The 22244-nt window shown below is 47.9% G+C and overlaps 1 protein-coding gene across 1 annotated transcript in view; it reads right to left on the bottom strand.

Annotated features, from left to right (window-relative positions):
• Positions 1-3783: 3783 nt before the first annotated feature.
• Positions 3784-22244, bottom strand: part of DRGX (dorsal root ganglia homeobox) — a 21600-nt gene continuing 3139 nt past the window's right edge. The window contains exons 4-6 of the mRNA XM_015823131.1: positions 19278-19450; positions 17361-17473; positions 3784-4058 (exon numbers count right to left, since the gene is read on the bottom strand). Of these exons, the coding sequence (XP_015678617.1) occupies positions 3784-4058; positions 17361-17473; positions 19278-19450 (561 nt within the window). The remainder of the gene's footprint in view (positions 4059-17360; positions 17474-19277; positions 19451-22244) is intronic.

Raw genomic sequence — 22244 nt, 5'->3', positions numbered from 1 at the left:
CAGCAAGTTGAACATTTAAGTTCTGAGAGCTTCTGACTTCAGGCATTGATTGTATCTAATTCCAGCAGCAGCATGGACTAAGTACAGTCTTAATACGACTGAAATACTTTTCTGAATCCTGGACTTATTAATTTATTAATGAGAAGGAGATTTGTATGAGAGAGAGAGAGAGAGAGAGAGAGAGAGAGAGAGAGAGAGAGAGAGAGAGAGAGAGAGATCAGAAGAAATAAATTAATAGAATTGAGGGTGCATCATCTGCATGTTAAAGAAATCAAATCCCTGTTTCTGATCCTGACAGCCAAGAGGCAAGCAATAGCCGAAACCTTGAACCAAGAGCATTCCCTCCCTGCAATCTCGCTTCTCCATATTAATAAACCAGCAACTTTTCTTCTTAGGAAAGCCAAAGGAGGTTGCAGAAGAGACTTACTGGATGCAGCCAGGAGACGGCTGTTGGGGATGCCTCCGTGTATTTTTATGCATTCACTGTGGGTGCAGAGCCTTCGGGCGTCTTTCTGCCAGGAGTAGAGGAAAGCAACTGTTTTTAGCTACCTGACCCCCCTAACGGCAGTCATGTGAACCACTGGCCCCCACGTCCCGTCTCTGTAACTGTCACACACCCACAAACATGCAAACATACAAACCCTGCTTAGTTTAGTCTCAGACGAGTTTTCTTCGGTTAATGTTTCTAGGATCCCACAGAGGAAAGATGGAAAATAAATCACCGCCTGAGATCTTGAAGAATTAGTGTCAATTACAGCAAAGAGCCGAGGACTGGGCGAATCAATTCGAAGCAGGAAATTCATTCGGGCAGAGTGAAGATTTTCCAACTCGCCTTCTTAGATTAATAGTTTGTCAGAAGACTGAAACTCAAATATGCCTTGTATCAATTTATCATTGGTATTTCTCCTCTCCTTGTGAAACCTCTCCTCTCCTTCCCGGGAATGCAACCGAGATTCTGCCCGAGTCCCATCCTTTGGGTCCCGTCCTTTGGGTCAGTGGTACTTTCAGAATTACACCGGAGCGGCTCTGAAGGACGGTGGCGCCCGGCTGTGGGTCTGTGCACTTGCACACACATGTGCACTTGCACCTATATGAAATCAGTCAGATCAGGGATGAACAGCGAGAAAAACAGACATACAAATAATACAGAATGATCTTTGGAGTCTTTTTCTTCTGAATGTACTTTTTTTTTTATTAAAGCAACAGAAAATACATCATGCAGAGTATTTCATATTATTATACAGCGAATCTGCCAGGCAGCTTTTCCAGCCACATCAGACAGACTTTGTGATGGCCTCCAGTTTTGCACAGTCACTAGAGTGTCGCACCATGAATTATTAAATCAGTGCTTCGTGGTAATACATAATTTCTTATCAATTATTCATGCTAATGTGTGTGTAGTTTACTTAATTGTGTTATTGACGATCAAAAGTAATTTCCTGAAAATCCTCAAGGACAGAAAATTTAATCAGCATAACTACTTTTCAGATGCAATGCTGTTAAGTGTTCTTAATTTGCTCAACAGTTCACTTATTTATGTACCTTTCTGGTGGAAAAATGGGTTTAATCAAACCATTAGAATGAAGAGTTCGTATACGTAACGGGCAAATTCACCTGAGTGATCGGTAATTATGCTGCAATGGAAGCGAAATTGCTTCTGTTTGGCAAATTGTTCTGATGGTGGAACTTTTGGAAAGAAAAGGGTAAAAAAACCCCTCCATCTCACGATGGTGATTGGATGATGGCAGAAAAAGGCCGGGTTCCCTCTCTCCCCGGACAGTTCACGGGGGTGGGGGTGGGGGGCTTCGTTGGCAGGAAGAGCTGCTGCTCTCAGGGCCCTTCAGATAAATGCACCCTGGCTGGAGGTGAAGGGGGGGCTGGACCTAATGCGGGAGGGGGGGAGGGGAAGGGAGGGAGGGGGGAGCCGTGTTTTCTACCACTGCCTGTTCTCTTTTGGGAATACGAGTGAATCAAAGAGATCAACAGAAAGGTCAATCTGGATCAAGTGTACAGAGAATAAACAATCCTTTTGCAGTTTGGGGAGGGGGGAGGTAGGCGGGATCACTGGCCCCTCCCTTCCTCTGGACAAAGGCAGCACCGTAGGGCTGTTTGTCATCATTCTAAAGAAGACAGCTCAGAATGACGCTTCCGCCTCGTTCCAGAAAAAGGCTCTGGGCACGTGATTGCTACATATTCATACACTCTCCCGGTCACCAAGCTATTTTAAGAAATGCAGGTATCCTGTCAGTTGGGAAAACATCTCCATTATTTATAGAGTCTCTTCACCTCTGGTTCATATATTCAGGGCCATTTTACTTCAATGAGGCCTACTTTCGCTTCTGGCACCGCAACCTGCCACGGGAGTTAGAAGGGTGCCGAGTGTATCTGCAACGGGGAGCTGTGGTGCGAAGCCGCCGTAAGTGGAGGCACAGGCCCGGGAGAGCTGCTCCGAACACCCACCGGTCCTTGCCAGGGCGGAAGAGAAGGCACGCCTTCACATTAATGGACGACTCCTACAAAAAGGGTGTGTGTGTAAGCACAACTGGTTTCAGAAGACATCCAGAGAGGAATCGGGACAATGCAGGAAATTGATCTAGAAAAATTGCAACACCACAGGATCTAATTAATTACAATCATGAATCAAACTTTGGTTGAAGGTGATTGTTCCAGTGGCTTTTCTTCCTCTGCAGACAAGAAGGATGTTTTTCTCTTAAGCCTCTCAGTGTGATCTCAAGGCAGAACAGATACATTACTGTGAAATTTACAGTTTGCTGCAGCAAGAATCAGATTGAATTGAAAAAGGGTTCTTGATACGGGAAACACACAGACTAAGAGAGCAAAGCAAGGCCTCTTCGTCAAAGAGGTGATCCGAGAACTGATTCATGTGCAAAACACTTTTGGTTATAATCCTATAGCCACTTACCTAGAAGGAAACTCCACCGAATTCAGTGAAACTTATTTCTGAAAAGATGTTTACAGAATTGTACTGCCAATGGCCCAAAATTAGATATAATTTACAGTCTGGCCTAAGGTGTTTGTTTTTCCAAACGATGCAAACTTAAAAAAAAAATGTCCCTGTACCCATAAAATCTTTCAGAAAGATTACACTATACATGTAAGGGCTGGGATCATCACCCAAATGTTCATTGGCTGGACCCTTACTAGATGCCACGGCTGATGCCCTTGTGATTCTAAAGGAAGGGAGATGGTTTCATGAAACTGTCTCTGATTCCTATAATGCAGATTCGGTATGTTCCCTCTCTCCTGGGCCTGGACAGTAATTCGGTATCATTGGTACAATAAGGCTAAGCCTATTAGCAGGTACGTGATTTTGGCTTCCCTTTCTGCACATTACAGATCATTGCCCAAGGGCCTGGGTCAATCAGCACATTCAAGCCTCCTAAACCATGCTTATAATGTCCTCATAATCTCAGGTTCTGCCATGTGAAATGCCAGCGTGTTTCTATGCGGTTTTCCTTAATGAAGAGGCTCCCGGGCGCTACATGCAGAGCAGGCGTTGGAAAACGTCCTTCTGCCTTCCTCCACAGGGAAGATCCCCTGATCTAATTCCTCTTGCAGGCGAGCTAATGGCAGAAGGTGCCGACAGATTTAGTGAGAACGGTAAGGAACCTGAGGGGAGGGAAGCTACCAATCAGGGATGGCCAAAACAAGTGAGCGCCCACATCTTGCTAATTTGCAGCAACCGAGTCTTCCCCCAAGGAGCTGGACTTCAATTTGGCTTCGGAGGGCGCGAGGGGTCCCCGTGGCCTGGACGGTGGGCTCTCAAACGCTCTTCTCGCTTTCCTTGTGCTCCATGGTCAAGGGGGGCTTGTTGTCCAAGACATTCTCGGAGGCCGACTTCGGCCCAGAGGCCGGGCTGGGGCTGGGGCTGCCGCCGGGGGCCAGAAGGTTGGCAGACTGCAGGACTGCTTCTGAGTGCTCCCGGGCCTTCATGCGCAGGGCTGCCACGCTAGCCGTGCGATTGCTCTGGCAGCCATAGGTGGGGAGGAAGGAGAGGCCCACGTGGTCAGGGACGCAGCAGGAGCACAGGGGGCCACCTGAGGGGGGGGAGAGAGAAAGGTGAGCAGATAAAACCATCAGCTGCCAGAAGGATCACGAGCGAGAGCGGGAGTGGACTCAGCCCGTAACGCCCATCTCTAGATACGAGCCAGAAGAAGCAGCAGCAGAACCTTGTCCGGTTCTAGACCATTTTAAATAGAGAAACGCACCGGGTGAATCCCGGTCTGACAGAAGTTGCAGCTCCAATGGAAGGGGAAATATTTGGAAAGCAGGAGCAGAATCCACTGCTATCAAGGACATTTTGGAGCACATCTTCGGCCATGGACTGTCTAGCAGAACCCCTAAGCTCTGGGTTACAGCTGCCGTTCGGAGTTTCTGAGCTGGGAATCAGATTTTGCTCCCTTGTCCCCATGTCCTAGGCATAACCAACACGCAGCACCAAGCAGCGGGACTTTCCTTCACTCCAAAACCTTTGCCTAAAATAAGGAAGACCTTACTGGCCACGCAATCTGGCTCAGTCCTGGACCTATTTCTTCTTGCTTGATGCAGAACCTGAAAGCCTACGTGCTCTTTGGCTACAGATTAAGGCAAGGGAAACAAGGTGAAAACACGTCCAGAAACAGTTAGGAAATGTTAATTTAAAATCAATAACAACAAGTATTCATAATAAACCACAGTGTGTCTTAAGTTCATGATTCTCTCTGCTGAATTTCATTAGGAGAGAAGTAAGTAGTAAGAAGTAAGTAAGTAAATTTCTTACCATAGGGAGAAATTTCCTAACGGTGAGAGCAATCAACCAGTGGATCAGCTTGCCTCCAGAAGTTGTGGGTGCTCCAACACTGGAGGCTTTCAAAAAGAGACTGGGCCGCCACTTGTCTGAAATGGCACGGGGTCTCCTGCTCAAGCAGGGGGTTGGACTAGAAGACCTCCAAGGTCCATTCCAACTCTGTTAGTCTATGTTCTATGTTTTGAGTTGCTGTTTCAGCTCCCCAACTATCCAGCTTCCACAGGGATAGCAAAAGGGCAGGAAGGGGAGTGACTTGCACGAGGTCCCCCAGTCCGGAAGGGCAGAGGAAGAGGACGGGGATGTACCTCATCTAACTCCCAGCCCTATTTTGGACACACCAATGATTCCTCTGCTGAAATTTGGTTTCAGACTCATAAATAATGGCAGCGCAAATGTTCATTTAGCATTTCTTTCTCCCTCAGAATAGTAAACAGGTGAATTATGCCTCTGACTGGCCTAATGCATGTATTTTACTTTAAAACAAATAACTACATAAATAAACAACTGGAAAAGGGAGGGCTGACATCTCTATCTCCCGAGGAAGCATTACCACCAGGCACCAACCGCACTAAGATGGTAAATGAACATGTGTAAATTTACACGGTACGTAGAAAAGTCACCGTCCCCTGACACAACAGGAGCAGTTCTGAAGGACTCATGGCAGAAGCAGGATGTGGTGGGCAGGCCAGGGTCTCTTCTAGCAATAACTTTTTCATTTTTAAGTAGAACTACACACTGGTGATCCCTTAATAGACATTTGTACCCATTACGGTGGAACTCATAAATCTTGCTTGGTGAATTGAAACCCCTTTTGTGGACTGAGGAGAGAGACGTGAGTTTTAAGGAGGCCTCATAAAAACCTTTCCAGAGTCCCTGAGAGAATCCCCAAGACTAGGAGTCTGCGCCGGGTGGAGTCTCGTCTGGTACGGACTGAATTACCAAAAAGCTTTTGGTCTCCGGAGAAGAACAGCAGCTCAGACTCCCCCACGGGCGTAACTCCACAACGACAAGGCCAAGGTGGGTTGTGGCTGATTTCATGCCCAGAGGCCCCTTTGTCTTCAGTCCTGGCCTCCCTTTCAGCACTGACCGGCTGGGGAACAAAGTCAGCCCCCAACCTTGGGAAAGTGGTCACAAGCAAATGATTTTGCCCTGCTCCCCCTCTAAGATTACTCCCAGAGTAAGATTAAGTTACACAAAATGGAGGCTTCAGTTTACGTAGGGTTGAACAAGAGAGATGTTCTCCTACAGCTTCACTGTGGTGTGCCAATAGATCTCCTTATACAACTTCCAGTCTTGGAAGTGCCAATACTGGAGTCTTTCAGCAGCATTTTTCCTGTTCCTCAGATATCCCTTCAGTCTCTATCAGCAAACTATTCTCTGCTATAATTCAAAGGTTAAGCAATTTGTGTTGGAGCTCATGTAGCCGGCCACTAAATCTAGTGGGAGAATTACGTGGCCTTCTTTTTTTCTTTTGCTGAGATGTTTTGGGAATCGCTGAGCTTGGGTGTTCCTGCGGATTACGAGGGGGAGTGAATGGATATGGCATCAAGGGATGCGTCGGGGTGGAGGGCCATACCTGTCCTCCATCTTACTTTGAAGGAATGGGGAACCTGCCTTTGGCACAGCCCAGGGACGTCCAGGAGTTAAAAAGTGAAGATGGCGGTCACAGTAGGCAACTGAAGCTCCTGCTTCTTGCCATGGCACATGTAAAGGGGCGGGCCTTCAATCATCTGGTTGTGGCGGTCATCTTGACCCAAAGGTGCTTTTTCCCAAAAGCAACTGGACTTTCTTGTTTTTTTTCCTTTGAAAATGTTTCGCTTCAGGGTTTTGCTAGTAGCTACAAATTCCCAAATCTGAAACCTGAAAAATGTACACGGGCAGCTATGACAAATGAGCGAGTGCAGGGAGCGAAAGGCCAAATTGCCACTACGGAGGAAAAGAGGCACTGGACCTGAGTTTGGGAACCAGCCTCAATGGTTCTGCTGTTTATACCAGCCACAGTTCTTGAGCTGCGCTCCAGATTCAATCCTCTAGCCATGTTGTGCTGGGAGAGTCTGTCAACCCCTCCTCAGAGGTCCCCCAACCGAGAGTCTTCCTGCATGCAAAGCAGAAATCCTCCTCCATCTTCAAAACAATGGGGAAGACTCTGGTGGGCTCAGCGGTGGATCTGGGGGGGGGGGGCTCTCTGGCCTTTGTCTTCCACCCGAACAGAACTGCATATACTGGGTGGGGAATTGGCCATTATTTTAATTTCACATTGTTGATCAGCTACTTCTTTTCTATGAGCTAGCCCAGCAAACTTTTGTATTAATGCACAAACACTCTTGGGACTAAATGCTCTTGTAACTGCAGATTTTGTGTCTGGTTGCACATTTAATTAAAAAAGACCTATTAATATCATCACAGAAACAGTATTCTGAAGATTCTGGTGCCTGAGTAGCACAAACCAGATCTGCTCAGACAGACAGGCTGAATCTTCAGCAATCGAGTATTTAGGACATTTTGTCTGAATCTTGTTTTAAATAACAAATTGGATGGATGAAAAGAAATGGATACTTAATCTTAGTGGCCAGCCCAAAGGAGACCAAGTAAGGGGAATGGAACCATTGCTGGGGTCTAGATGCCCTCTGGGCTCCAGCATTAAGGAGACGATGAACCTCAGAGGCATTGAGGGGAAGAAGAGCTGGGTGTGGGGAGGGTCACAGGTGGTCTGGCCAGGGTGGGCCTTACCTTCCTTACCTAACATCCTGTTTGGATTAAGATCACGCTCTCCTTCGTGGGCTGCTTTCTGATACCTCTAATTGCACCTTTGCTGGGTTCCACGTCCATCAGAGAGGTACGTTTGCTAAGGTGGACTTTCTTTTCTTTTCATCAATGCATTTTAATTCTTTAACTGATTTGTTTAATTCTCTTTTATCTTCATTTCTGCTCCTGCTAGTTTCCGTGAGCATCCGAATACACCCAACACAATACTTTCCCTGGCTTGAGCAGCATTTGGTCCGAGCTCACCCCTCAATTCTGCTCTGTAGGAAAAGTACTAGGGACTCAGCATCCTCACAATGCAACATGTTACTTCCATGGTACGTGAGGGGACCCTAAAAAACAGGGAGGGGTCCCTTTCAGTGCAGGAGGAGAGGAGAACAAGAAAAAGAAAAACAGCTGCCTAGGGATGCCCAGATTTTCTTTAAAATCCTCTGCTCCTACACCCATCAACTTGAACTGCTATGTTTTCCTTCCCCCAAACCCAGCGTCTCAGTGTGGACGGCACACATCTGGGCTACATCATCACCAGGAGGCCCCGTATCGCCCGTCCTCTCCTCCCCTGGGCACAAGAGCACCGGGCGCCTTTCCGGTTGGCGGATAATATTTCAGCTGCTTTTTCCCTACTTTCTGCTTTCTGTCCTGTGCAGGGGAGGGCACTAACGAGGCCTTTTATTTACATGCATTTGATGCACTCTCAAGAGTTGATTTCTGATTATAAAGCATGTTAATTGATTTGCTGCATCACTTCAGAAAATTGTTAACATGGGACAAAAAAAATAAGAAAATCATTAAAGAAAATCAAATTCTACTACGTGTTAGGCAAAGCCTAAGCAATGCCTGTATTTCATTTTTAAGTCCGGTGGGTTACTAAACCAATGTAATAATCACAGCCCAACGGCCCTGCCCTGACTAATAAGGTTCCACCACCGTAATGGAAGCACACCCGAAGGAACCCCCCACGCAAAATATGCACTTTGGTGAGAATAATAGCACAACTTCATTCTGTTACTATTGCCCTATAACAGATGGACTCACGGCTATTGACCACCACGCATCACGGCCCTGATCCATTGAGACTTTCACATAAACTTTGCTTTACTAAATTAAGAGGAGATTGGACCACCAGCTGTAGTCATATCCTTGTCCCATGCAGCATTCCTTGATACTAATTAGGCAACGGTGCTGGCAATTTGGTTCCTCCGGCCAGTATGTTCCACAGAAAACAACCAAAATCCAATTTTATCCCAAATATCCTCACACTATTCCTAAAACAGAGTGCCAGGACCTGTAATCCAGCGATTACTTTGCAAGCCAGCATGCCATTTCCCACTTCCCTCCTCCCCAGCTAAGAGGTACACCTCATAAGCAGGTAGATCTTCTATCAAACTTCTCAGCACACCCTGGAACACTTGCAACAAAATGTACTTGGAGGCCCAGTCTCTTAACTGGGCCTTTGCTCATCCGTTCCAAGAATCTGCCATCTCCTATATTCTAAATTACAAATACACAATTAGTTTTCCATTAGGTTAGAGCAAATTCTGCAAAATTGATCTGGAGCACCTACTGTTGCTATATTACATCATGCTTGAAAGGCAGAGCTCGGACATAAATACTTAATGTAATAAATACAGTCTGAAATATTTGATCCACTTGACAGTTTAATTGATCTGCGACAGACAGACTGACAGGAAAAATTAAATTAGTCCTGCCTCATTTCTGCCAAAAGCACATTTTGACTCCAGGTACTTGAATTATAGCTCGGTTCACAAAGGATCCCATTTATACAGTTGCCACTCAAGGGAAACGGGAGCAACCTGGGCAGTTCAGCTTTGGATTTTAAGAGGCAGCTCACCGTTGCCCCATTTCTTCTTCCCAAGAGTTTGGGGCAGGGATGCAAAACTACCCGTGCAAGACAAGAGAACCCCTTTCTGGCCCCCAAAACCCACCCGTGGGAAGGCTTGGGGCTACTTCAAGGGGCAAGAGGGGGGCTAAAAGAGGTGAGTTTTTTAAAGGGGGTATAATGAATTTTGGATCCCAGCCTCCACACGGTTCAAGAACCAATGGAATTTCTGCACTTCTGGCTTAAAGCAACCTGGGATAAGGTGAGAGGTGAGAGGCGAGTCCTTCTGTGTTCACAATTTCCATATGACGCACAAAGAGGCCGGAAGCAAACTGGTTCCCATGTGTTTCATTGGGATAGCGAGTTAACTAAGTGCTGCCTTGTTCCCTGAGAACGAACCGTGTGGGGCTGAATCCCAGGTGAGCCCGCCTGCTTCCCATCAGTGCGAAAAAAAATCCCCACTCAAACTCCAGTTGCTCTTCCTTGTACTTATCACTCCGACGCTAGGCACACATGGAAAAAGCAGGAGGACTTGCCACTCACTTTATCGCGGACAGACATCCGCTTAATTCCAAAATTCCTCATTTCCTTTTCTGATATTGGCCCAGTTCCATCTCCACACATTGTACCTGGAAATTTCATCTATTCTGAAAATTCCCTGTGATGTTTCCTTCTGGTCATGAAGAAAAGCTCAGTTTCCCAAATCTGACTTCTCACCCAAGATTGCCTCTTATTCCACCCAAGTGGGATATTTTCTGAAATGCTAAATTAGGCCCAACTCCGCTGCCCCTCACTCAGTCTTCCCTGGGTTTAGGATACAGGGCTCCCAGGGGCTCAGCCACGCAGAAGTCGGAAGCTTAATCAAAACCTTTTTTTTTTTTTAAATTTTCACCATTCTCTGATTTCTGGATTTCTTGTTTCATTTCCACCAATGGCCAGCACTGAGGGTGAAATGAAATGCAAATCGGGTTTTTAAGCCACTTGGGATATTACAGGAGGAATTAAAACTGCAAAATGGCAGTATATTCACTTAAATCCCTTCCTTAATTCGCAGTTTGGCCCTGAAGCCTTGGCTACGTCTACAGTTCCTAAAGTATCACCAATATGGAAACATCTTTTAGTTGTGTCCAAACCTTTTATAATATAGATTATTATTACAGTTGATATTATTTATCTTTTAAAACTTGGGACTAAGGAGGTAAAATATTCTATTCAAGTAAATTAATGACAATATGTTTTTAAAACATGAAGTATATTTTTTAGGATTTTACAATATGACTAACTCAACTAGAGCTTCTTTTCCACGTCTACTGGACTTTTCAGAGAATGTCTGAAATGTACCATTTTGTAGAAGGGCAACACGGATGAGGGAATACTTAAACATATGATATCAGGATTGAAACAGGATGTTCAAAATCAAAGCAACCATATACTGGCTTAGCGTGATGTATGAAACCATCTTGTGACTTACTATTTTTATAATTTGCTTCCATTAACGGTAGGATTAGCTCGCTATGGTAATTGACTTTTTTTTTTGCTAAACAAAAAGATGGGCCCTCACACTTCATAAAATACTGTTTCTTTAAACTGACACCACTTCCCTTTCTACATCTCCTGAACACACACAAAACGGACCAAGCCTCTGGTACAAAGACTTAGGAGCAGCCCTGATCGAAAAAATGGATCCATTCAAAACTACGCCTCCATAACGATAAAAAATATAACGAAGATACAAGGATAGCTTTGAATCAACTAGCGAGGAATTTGAATCAAAAGCATCTGGAATATCTACGAATTCATGAAACAACTTCCAATATTTTCTTTCTCTGAAGGCATACATTTGCCTCCAAGGAGGTGTTAGCGGGGAGATGATAAAAACGCCAGCCAGAAGAAAATGCCCTGCTTGGTTTTGCCTGCAGAAAATGACTCGGAGCCCCCCCCCCCCCATTTTGTTCCTGCCTGTAAAGAGTTGGATGAGTTGACAAATTCTATTAATCCAGGGTAATTTACAGCCCAGCCCTTTCTCTGCCTCCGAAGCACCACAATTAAGGGTCCCGCAGCCCTTCTGCCACCCGAGCAGCTCAAAAGCCCTGAATGGCCCTGATCGATCCCGTGGCTGCTTTGATGTATAATGCAAAAGCTGCTTTCCCATCAATGGCCGAGGAGGAGGAGGAGGAGGAGGAGGCTGCGCTACCCGGGCAGGAGCAGCCACATAACAGAGAGGGAACAGCCACCACGAGGGGGGTGGGGGACGGGGGACGGGGACGACAGTGCAGATCATGCCCTGAGCCAGGAATTCTGCTTTTCCCTCCAGTTTGCTCCAGGTGAGGAGAGAGAGAGAGAGAGAGACTCTCTGAGAGCTGAAAAACCAAAGGTTCCCGTTGGCCTCCATTAATGATTTTGCAATTAATGAATTGTCTCTGTCCATTAAGGAACTGCGCTGGGCACTTGCTTTTAAGCCTGCTAATTTATACTGGTCAGTCCATGTCTCTACCTAGTGCATAAATAAAAGAAGAGGTGTGAGGCAACGTTTCTCAATCTCAGCAACTTCAAGATGGGTGGAGCTGAAGCCCGCTGGCCGGGGAGCCCACATCTTCACCAGGAGGCTGCAGTTGGGAAACCCTGATAGGAAGGATTTGCCCTTTAAGCAGCAACAGCCGCTCTGCTTGGAAGAGTACGGGTGGGGGAGGTAGAGGGGGGGCGCTATCTATTGCCTTGTGAAGAAAAACAAAAACTTCGGATCCACGCATCCGTTCCAGCCTGCTTCTAGGCCACGCTGTTCCTTTCCAGGGCCAGCAACGTTATGCAGGGGATACAAAGGAATGCCAACGGTTAGGACAGGGAGATGGAAGGTCTCAGCTATGAAAAGGGAACATTGCAAAGTTCCTGCTGACCCCCGCCCAGCCTCTTTCCCTGGGCCTTCCATACTTCTCAGTCCACGCAGGGTCCTTCCTTCCACAAGGCGTAGGCTCCGTTTGATACGCTCTCTCAACCTTCCCCTTCCTATATTCCTTTTGCAATTCAGCTCCAATTCAAGTTTTCTACGGGATCGAACCAGTTCATGCTGGGCCCTGACTTCTGCATTTCACTGGCATTCCTCCTGCCATTTTGCAACAGAGAAAAAGGAACACACACTTAAAATAAGGACACTTGATTTTGTTGACTGCCCCACCCCACTTCCTCAGGTGCCCCTGAAATGGCAGCCCTGGGCCACGGGGCCGGTCTCAGAAGCTAAGCAGGGCTGGGTTAATTCCTGCTTGGAAGAGAAACCCTGGCTGGGTGTGGTCACCAAGGGACGAGGGCCTCTCGTCTCCTCCAAGGGGAAAAAAACCCCTTTCAATAAAGCCTGTGGCTAAGTAAGTAAAGGATTGCAGCTTTAGTGTCCATTTATTAAATCTTCGGTTTGCATTCTATAGTGAGGGAAGCCCCAGGGGCCTCTGCATAGAAAAACAGCAGATGGTTAAAGGATTAAGCAGGACATACACACACACACACACACACACACACACACCCCGCTCCCAACTGCCCACTCCCAGAGCAGTGGAGCTTTTAAAACAAGATTAAATACACTCCTGGACAGGTATGACTCTCAGGCCTGTACACGGCCTAATGACCACTGCTGGTGGCGTTCACCTGGACGCCTCTCCCCTCCCCTCCCCTCCCCTCCCCTTCTGGGTCTCAGCCAGTCCCTTGGAAGCAAAATGCTGGGATTAGGTGAGCAGGACAGACCGTAGGTAGCAGGATTTGCTTAGCCCAGCTCTTTCGAAATTCTGGGGATGCACAAATGAGCTCTTTTCTACTCTAGAAACACATCACTTGCAGCCTGAGGTTGCATTAAAAGAAATATGGTTATTTTTCCCCTGCCAGGATCCCTGCAGTGGGAACATCACCGCCTGGCACTGCTTCTCAGTGTTAATCTGCCTCTCAGTTAAAACAAGAAGGATTTTTTTAACATCAATATTAATATAAATAAATATTAAAATAAATATTTGAGAAATTATAACCCTTTTACACATTACTTCCATCGGTTCAAAATAAGCATCTCCACCATCAAAAATGATACGTTCACCACTCTGACCTCTGTCTGTAAAAGGGGCGAGATGCCTTCGGTTCCCACTAAGGAATTTCTTGCTGGAAAATAAATGGAGGCCAACTCCCAAAGTCGAAGAACTCCCAAAACTCTTTCTGAATATTCAACATTTGAGCCAGGCTCTGGCTTCTCCTCTGCCTTGTCTGCAGGCTCCCATCTTCCCCGTGGCCGTGGAGACAAAAGAGGCCCAGGGCACGGGCGGCCCCCACAGTTCCCTGGCAAAACATCACTCAGCTCAAGCAGGCTTAATACCAGGTAAGTGCAAGTGTATCTGCAATTTTGCAGCATCATTTTATCTATATTTACATTTTAAAAACACAACGCTTGTTCAATATGCACCAATTTCAGGGAAGCTTGGCTAAAAGTACAGCCTGGATCCCTCTCTCCATTCTTTCTTTTCTTTACTCCAGTGCCTGCATAACAACATTGGATAACAACAATCCTACAAAACCGGTGTGAACCCTGCCCGGTACCAAATGCTGCACTTCCTGCCTCTCTCTGCAAGAGTGCAGCGTGCGACTTATCGGCCGGTGCAACCTGTACTCTGCCAGAGGGCCCACAAATCACAGTGTGAATATAATGCTGGGATTTACTTGTGCGTATAAAATTATATTTTAAAAAAACCACACCCTGTTCTAGTTTTCTTTTAATTTATTCACCCAGAAAAAGAAAAGAAAAGAAAAAGACTTGAGGAGCTAGAAGCAGTCTGAACTCCTAGCTGGCATCTCTCCTTCAGCTGCTCGCTCTCTCTCTCTCTCTCTCTCTCTCTGCGGAGACTTCTAATAGAGCCTATTGACAATCAGAGGGAGCCAGCACTGCTGCTGCTGCTGCTCGTAAGAGTTACAGACCTGGAACTCGGTGTTTGGACTCCGATCCCCAGAGTGCACCAAGACGAGACTGGAGGCCAGAGACAGAGTTTCCTGGATGAGGCTCTCTACTCACGTCCTTGGAGTCAGTCTGAATCCCATCCTCTGAACCAGGCTGACTCGGTTCCGACGGCCCTGCCCTGAACCCAGGGCAACTGGACCAGGCTGACCTACACTGATCCAGCAATGTCCAGTTTGATCTGACACTTTGACTCCATTTGTCGTTTCAGTTCAGGCATTCCAATGAAAGCAAATCTCTCAATCAGAATATTTATGCTTTGTGGGGGCGTTGTATAAACTACAGGCAAAAAACCCTCTCATTTTGCAAAAGGGGTGAGTAACAGAGAATCAAACCCACAAGTGACTTTAATGCAAACAACTACCAGGCTGCTTTGACTTTAGCCGTGCCTTTAATCTAAGCTTTAAGTAACACACCAATGTTTAGCAATGATAAAATTGTTGATATCACAGCTTGATATAAACTTACAGAAGTAAGGAAGACTTCTTCAAGTGGATAAGAGAACATGTTAATCCAGAGGAAATTTAATTTAGTCTATAGCACTCTGTGAACATTTTATACCGAAATGCACTGAAGTGGGAAAAACTGATGGTGAATCAATTGTGTTTAGACAAGAGCGAAGCCTCTGGGGCAAAAGGTCAAAGGAAAGACGGAGCTGACTCTCAGCCACCGGAAGGAGGCATCTGTACCTAGAGGGAGCCTCTTCCCAAGAGCAAAAGGGGCTCTTATCTCCACCTATCGTATGTGGAAAGGGAGATGAAAACGAACAAGGCAAGCCAGGAAAATCAGACTTGCAGAGCTGTCCACTAGGTACCACAACAACAACAAAAAGTCGGAAGGGCAACCTGACCATGCAATGCGCATTGAAAGGCCGGCTGTGGCTCCGGTCACCTTGTCACGGCTGCCCAGGCCTGGAGGGGCCCCACAAGCCTCTGGCTTTACATCGCAGCTCACAGCTCAGGCCCGGAAAGTCATTCAGACGGCCACATCCTGTTGAAACACAATAAGGGCCGCGAGGTGAGGGCATCCCCAGGTCAAAGGCCCCACGGCACTGGCCAGGCTGAAAGGGAGAAACGGTCGGTGGGAGGCGCAGTGGGCTGGAGGCCTTCGAGGGAGGGCGGCTTTCAGCCCCCCCCCCCCAGCCAGCAGGACAGGCAGCTCCGGCTCCATTAAAGTCAATCCGGGAGGAAAAAACCCTCCAAGGCTATGAATTTTTTGGGTCCTTCCCAAGAAGTGGCCTTCCTGCCACTCTTTGAACAAGGATGTCAATTTATTCCATTGACTGAACAAGAGGGAAACCTCTCCTAATGAAAATGAGCTGAAAGCTCCCTCCAGCCTCACCTGACAAGGCAGCCGATGGGCTTCTCCCCCCCCCCCATCCAGGCATTTTCCTGTCCTGCCTGGGGTGGGTGGGGGCCACGGTCCCTGCTCAACATTGCTGGGGCAGAGAAGCTCTATCTTTTGCAGCCGCAAAAGACATTTTCCTTCATTCAATAAATTGCAACATTCTTGTGAAACATCAGAATGGGAGGAAACATTTTCCTACCCAAAATCATCACTTTTTTCTCTCTCGCCCAGTATATTTTCTTTCACGTTCTCTCTATTTTATTTTCCTTTTCTTACTCTGCTGCTCCGTAGGGCTCTCTTTCTAGTTTGTAGCTTCCTTTCATTTTCCCCCCTCCTATTCATAAGGGACAAAACAAGGAAAGACTGGGGGGAGCGGGTGGGGCCTTCCCCAACTGTCTGACACAAGCCATAAAAGCCACCTAAAGCCACTGAAAAAGTATCCAGAGGTTATGGGAGACTGAGGACTTCTGGACGGATCTATTACACAAGCCTGCTAGGGGGAAAGGCAAGGATGCAGGTCCATTCTAAGATGGAAATAAAGCTCCTTGGGAAAATCCCTCAGAGCAAACTTGCCAATGTTAAATTGTGGGAATGTCAATTCCCAGAATTTCCCAGCCAGCCTATGCATATTCTGGAAGTTGAAGTCCCCACATCTCAAAGTTGTCAAAAAGGTGATTTTTCAGACAGTTTAAAGAGACGCTAGAAAGAGGCAGGGGAAAGACGTCCACCAGAAACAGGGCAAGGACCACATTCGTTCTGCCGCAGGATAAGTGTAATGTTTTTACTGAATCAAAGCTCTCGTCGATGGGACGGGCTCTGTACTCTGCCAGCCACCTCGGCCCTCTGGCTTCCTGTGGTTCCCTCTGCCCATTCAGCTTTGCCCCAAAAGAGAGGGCAGGCAGCCGGGCGCAGGGAGATCAGCTCTGCCAGAGAACTTTCATCCCAAAGAGGCATCTTTGATATGCAGGACGTTTGCCTTGGGACAGAATTTGTCTGGAATAGTGTAGGGGAGGGGGGGAGACCCTACGCCCCAAGGCCCCTTCCAACTCTTGGTCACTCTGAGGTGGAACATGAACCCCCAGGACGGAGGCGGCAGAGGTTAGTGGCCTGGTCCGTCTTTTCAGTCCAGCAGTGACATTTGTCCTTTCCCAGCAGCACATTTTAAGTAATAGTCTGAGGACCCTAAGCCCAGTGGGGCACCCGGATTGTCCCCCCCCCCAAGACTTCATAGGGCTTCTCCTTCTCAGCTCAGGGTGTCCCCAGCTGCCTCTCAGCTCAGGCCTCTGTTTCCAAGAACCCGTTCCTCTCTGCAGGCACTTAGCCAAATATAGCAACAGCACAAATGTTGACTCAGAAGGAATAGTTCCATTGATTTTAATTGTATCTCCTCCCAAGTAAGATTGCATCTTAAAAAATTAATAAAACTTAATTTCATTTAGAGTTAGGTCCCAAACATGCAATAATAAAATTGAACATTTAACCATGCAGTCCGAACATAATGCTTAAAAACACGGGCTCTGCCAAGACAGCCCAGCCAGCTCCCTGGCACTCAGTGAGCGAAGCCCGAGTGCTGAGCCGAGTGCCGGCTGGCGATTGTCGGAGAAGACGCTGCACATGAGGTCTCTTACCTTTGAGGGAGGCCACTTGTGACAAGGCTTGGGCGTACGTCGCTGAGTTGAGGAGGGTCCCCGGTAGACAGGAAGGGAAGAAAGATCCAGAAGGACCAACTGCTCTGCTGAGGCTGTAGTGGGGGAGGGGAGAGGGGGGATGACAAGCAAGCAATTCAGGAACGGATCGATGCACTGTCGTCTCAGCATTATCCGCCTTCAGGAACATCAAGAGTCTGAGAAATGGTTGCCTGCCTGGGGACGAATGTTGACTGTCACACCATTTTGAACACCTGTTCCAAAGCAGCCACCTGCCAGTTTCTGTTGGAGCTTCATTCAAGGTGCTGGGGGTGACCTTCAAATACCAAATGGCCCGGAACTGGAGTGCCTCCATTAGGTCTCCCCCTTGGGCTCCACGGTCAACCATTAAGTTCTTCTCCAGGTCCCATTACCTCAGACGGGCAGGTCCGCTTCTTCGAGAGGAGGACTTCCGTGCAAGCTCCTTTCAAAGCCAAATGGAAACTTACCAATTCCATTAAGCTTTTGGAAGATGATTTGCTAATTCCTCTTCTTTGGATTGCCTGTTGCTACTAATCCAGCGCTTAGTTTTTCAACCTATTTCTATTTTTGCAGGGGGATCTACAAAGAGGCTCTCTCTTTCTCCAGAGGGTGGGATATGGAGTAACGGATTGAATTTACAAGATGGCAGATCCCATCCAGAAATGTCCCAAAGAGCAGTTTAACCGTAGCAGGGAGGAGCTAGAGCAGGGGTCTCCACACTTGGCAACGTTAAGGCTTGTGGACTTCAACTCCCAGAATTCCCCAGTCAGTTCTGTGTCAACTCTGAAAGATGCAATTATCCCTTTCATTCTGATCTCTTTGGTCATTAGCTGTAAAACCACAATTTTTACGTTAGGACGACTACACGAGGCTTTGTGGCAGCTCTTGGCATCCAAGCACCTTATATGCTTTGGCATCTTCCCGTGGGGCATAAAGTATCCACCCAATTTGTCCACTTGGAGTTCTCTTGGTGAGCCAGATAGGAAGCCTGCCAGATGTGGCAAAGGCTCACAAACACAACAAGATAGACAAAGAAACGGGCAAAAGTTGGGACAGAAGTTGTGAGAAAGGGCAGAAGCACCTGACTTAAGAAGTGCGGTTGGCAAGGAAAGTAAGGAAACAGCTGGCTGTTGTCAGGAGGTGAGCAACAGCAACGACAACAAAATTAAAGTTCAACTTTAAAAGACATTACAGAAATAAGGACTAGTCCCGCCACCCACTTTCCACCCATGGAGGAACATGGGAAAGGTGAGAAAATACGACGAGCCTCACTGATGTTACCCCTCTGTGCAACCTTAAAGGACTTCAACACCATCGCAAGCCGTCTTATGGGAAAGTCAGGAGAGAAGCCATCCCTGGTGCTTGGAGAACGGGCCCAGAAGCCCTCTCCAGAGCACAACTCCCGGATCTTCACCCCACTTCTCATTCCATTTATATCTAGATCTCTCTCTGCCTCAGTGCTGTCCTGGGCATCGCTGCATGTCCTTAGTCGCTCTCGTGTCCCATAGAAGCATGAAAGCTCTTTTCACTTTCTTCTATGTTTCCGGGAGCAAAGAGTTCCCATGCTAAGCACACCATATAGTTCTATCTTCATTAACGTTATCTACTTAGTATGACCTTGTGCCGGAGCCATCTGAACATTTTCTTCGGTGTTATAGGACATTCCTTCTTTTAAATCCACACGACATCAATTTATTCCCCTTAGTTGGTGCCTCTGTTAGATTTAATTTGATGTTTGGGACCAAGGAAGACTAGAAGCACCTGGGACAGCTCCCTCCCTCCCTCCCTCCTTCGGCCTTTCTGCCCCAGCCCCCTGCCCAGGTGCCTGTGGTTAGCCAAATCCTTGTGGCAGGAGGAGGTGTGGAAGGCAAAGCTTACCTCTGCTGAAGGTCCAGGCTCTCTTTCTTATTCCTAGGTTGATCAACGGGGGAGGGGGAGCTTAAATTTCTTCCAGGGGGTGTCAGTTCTGTCACAGCCTCCTTAGAACCTTCTTGATCAGAAGATCCTCTCTCTGTTTTCCTCCATTTAGCTCTTCTGTTCTGGAACCAGACCTGAGAGAGAAGGTGGGAGAGAAGCACTGAGGAGCCTTGTGTGAACATTTTTTTTTTTAAAAAAGAAAGAAATCCTACCCGTGGATTTGTCTCTTTTTGATAGTCTTCTAAAAAGGCTGAAGTTCTAGGAAAGGACCATGTTCATGTGCCAGTAGTCTGAAGACTAATCGTCTTCAAAGAATAGGAGAAAATAAATGGTATATGTGCATATATGTGTGCGTATGAATGTACACGTATCTATTTGGGCAATTGTAAGGCCACCATAACTACCAGTTTATTAAAAATGTCTGCAAAAAGCAGGCTTAAATGTAGTTTGAATCCCTTGCACACTGTCCATTCTACTTCAAAGAACCACTCCTGCAAATCGGAATGTGATTATTTTAAACCGGGAGTTTGGCTTAACTTGTGCCGTTATTGTGCTTATTAGTGGCAACTGGGCTTTCTTAGTTATGGGCGGAGGAAACCCACCATTTAAAAGGCGATTACGGTATGCTGAGTATCATTGTTCTTATTATCACTCCATTTTTATTTAGCCTGCTTTTAATTGCATGTATCAGCAAAGGCTGAATAATGATTTTATCTGCATTCCAAATTTAGGAATTAAATGCAAAGCCAATTGCAGACACTTCCTTGTGCCTTAATTGAATGAAGGTCACAGCTATAACAACATTTAATTGAGCTATTTTTCATTATCATATTTTAATGACTTTGCAATGACAGTTTGCCGGCTTCTGAAGAAAGAGCCTGATGAAGCCGTTTATTTTCGTATTTAGTTTTTGTTTGACGACATCATCTTCGATTAAGGCCGGGCCTTTCAGCACATTAATCACATTTGAATGAGCGGAGGGCAGCCGTGTAAACAGAGCTCCTTCTGCGGGTGTCCCAGCATGAAAGCAGACCCCCGACTCCATTGTCTGCCCGCATAAGGCTCGACAACAAGGCTAAACGTTATAATTGTCACCACCCCTATCTCGCCCTTGCACCTTTCAGGGAGAAGTGATGATCTTCCAAATGCTCCATAATTGTCCCATTTATCTCAATTTGCAGCACAGTCTTTGGGCACCAATTGCTAAAATGGTGGGAGGGAAAACTCCAAACCGACGTAGCTCCCACGTACTGGCAGAAGGGAGATTTCAGTGTCCAAATAATAATAATAATCACTTTAATTTCCCAGCACATGACCAGTGATTCATGTTCAGATTTAATAATCATGGTTGCGTAATCTGATTATGGAAGAAATAATTTGTTTACAATCCCCAATTTACTGCAGTGAATTCCATTATCTCTCCTCAGCCGTTGGGTTTTAAGAGATACTAACATGACCCAGGGGAAGGAGAGGCACGCTATTATATTTCCTACAATTAGGTCTTTGCATAATCTCAACCCCGAGCACCCACATAAAAAGGAGGCAGAAGCAGCAGGCAGGAAAAGGCCCATAAATAACATATGTGAGCATTAAGAAAAGCTTGGCTCTTGCTAAACAAGAGGTCCCGGTGTGTGTGCGTGCGTGCGGGTGTGTGTTTTTGTGTATGTGTGCGCGCGTGCGCAGATGGGGGGCTATTGGGCACCTGGTTCCCTCCTCCGAGGTCTCCTCGCCGAGGGAGAAGGCGCGGCCGGACGGGCGTCCAGGGCGGGGAGCCCCCTTTTAAACCCGGCTCTGCCTCCTCGAGCTCCGCGGTCGGAAAGGAGAGCGCCAAGTGACACCTCTCCGCCTGGAAAACAAACGGAGGAGCCGCTTCTCCCGGGGAATCCCTCCCGCGTCCGGCACCGAACGGGCTCGCGGGCTCCGTCTCGGGAGGCGGCGGCGGCGGGTGGAAGGGGCGGCCCAGACTCCAGAACCGGCCCTGGAGAACCCTCCGCTTTCCGGCTCTGGGCTGCAGTTCCCTCCCCGCCTCCCCCGAAGGCAGAGGCTCCCTGGGGGCGCCCAGAGGCAACGGCGCACCTGTGGCCTCGTCCCCGGGGGGGGGGCTCCGCTCCGCCCACCTGCAGGCAGGACGCCCCCTCCGCCGCCGCCGCGCCTCCTCCTCCTCCCGGGCCTTGCTTGGCAGAGCCTGGGAAAGCCCCCCCGGCCCTTCTGTGTCCCCCTCCCCGATGCCCTGGGACCCCCGGGCCAGCCAGACGCCCCCCACGGCCGCCCTCCCTCCCTCCCTCCCTGGGCCTGAAGGGAAGCCTGGAGAGCATCCCGGACGCCGCCCCGCCTGGCCCGCCCTGAAAGCGCTCCCGGCGGGAGGCTTCTCGGAAGGACCCGCGCGCTTCTCTCCGCCCGTTATCCGCAGGGCTTCTGGAGGCGTCCGGGAGAAGAAGGCGGCGGCTCCCCCGCGGCCAAAGACTCCGTGTCAAACGGAGAGGGAGGATCCTACTGGTCGACGGGCTGCATGTGGACCCGTTTTGCTAATAAATGTGGTTCTATTTTAACCTGTTTCCTTCCTTCCTTCCTTCCTTCCTTCCGAGATCCAGAAAGGGGGGAAAACGCCTGGCGGAATGAACGCAGAGGCGGCTTCCGATCCTCCGCATCTTCTGGGTACGAAAAAAACCCCCCATTCGCCCGTCCCCCCAAAAGGCCCGAGGGAAGCGGAGGCGCCCAGACGCGCGACCTTAGGGAAGAAACGGAGCCGCTCTTCTGGCCGAAGCTTGTTCGGGACCAAGCTAACCGAACGGAGCCTCGCTTGACCCAAAATGACGAGTCCTCCTCGGTCCCCCCCCCTTCAGTCAGGCCCAGCCAAAGTGTGTGTCTCACTCAGCCGCTTTCACCGGACGGCAGCCTCGCCTGGAGGAAGAGCCGCGGGAGCCTCTG

This window comes from Protobothrops mucrosquamatus, unplaced genomic scaffold (genome assembly GCF_001527695.2).
Source record: "Protobothrops mucrosquamatus isolate PMUCROS unplaced genomic scaffold, P.Mucros_1.0 scaffold1781, whole genome shotgun sequence".
In the NCBI taxonomy this organism is placed as follows: domain Eukaryota; kingdom Metazoa; phylum Chordata; class Lepidosauria; order Squamata; family Viperidae; genus Protobothrops; species Protobothrops mucrosquamatus.
Note: the sequence above shows the minus strand (reverse complement) of the source record. Positions and strands in the feature narration are given on the sequence as shown.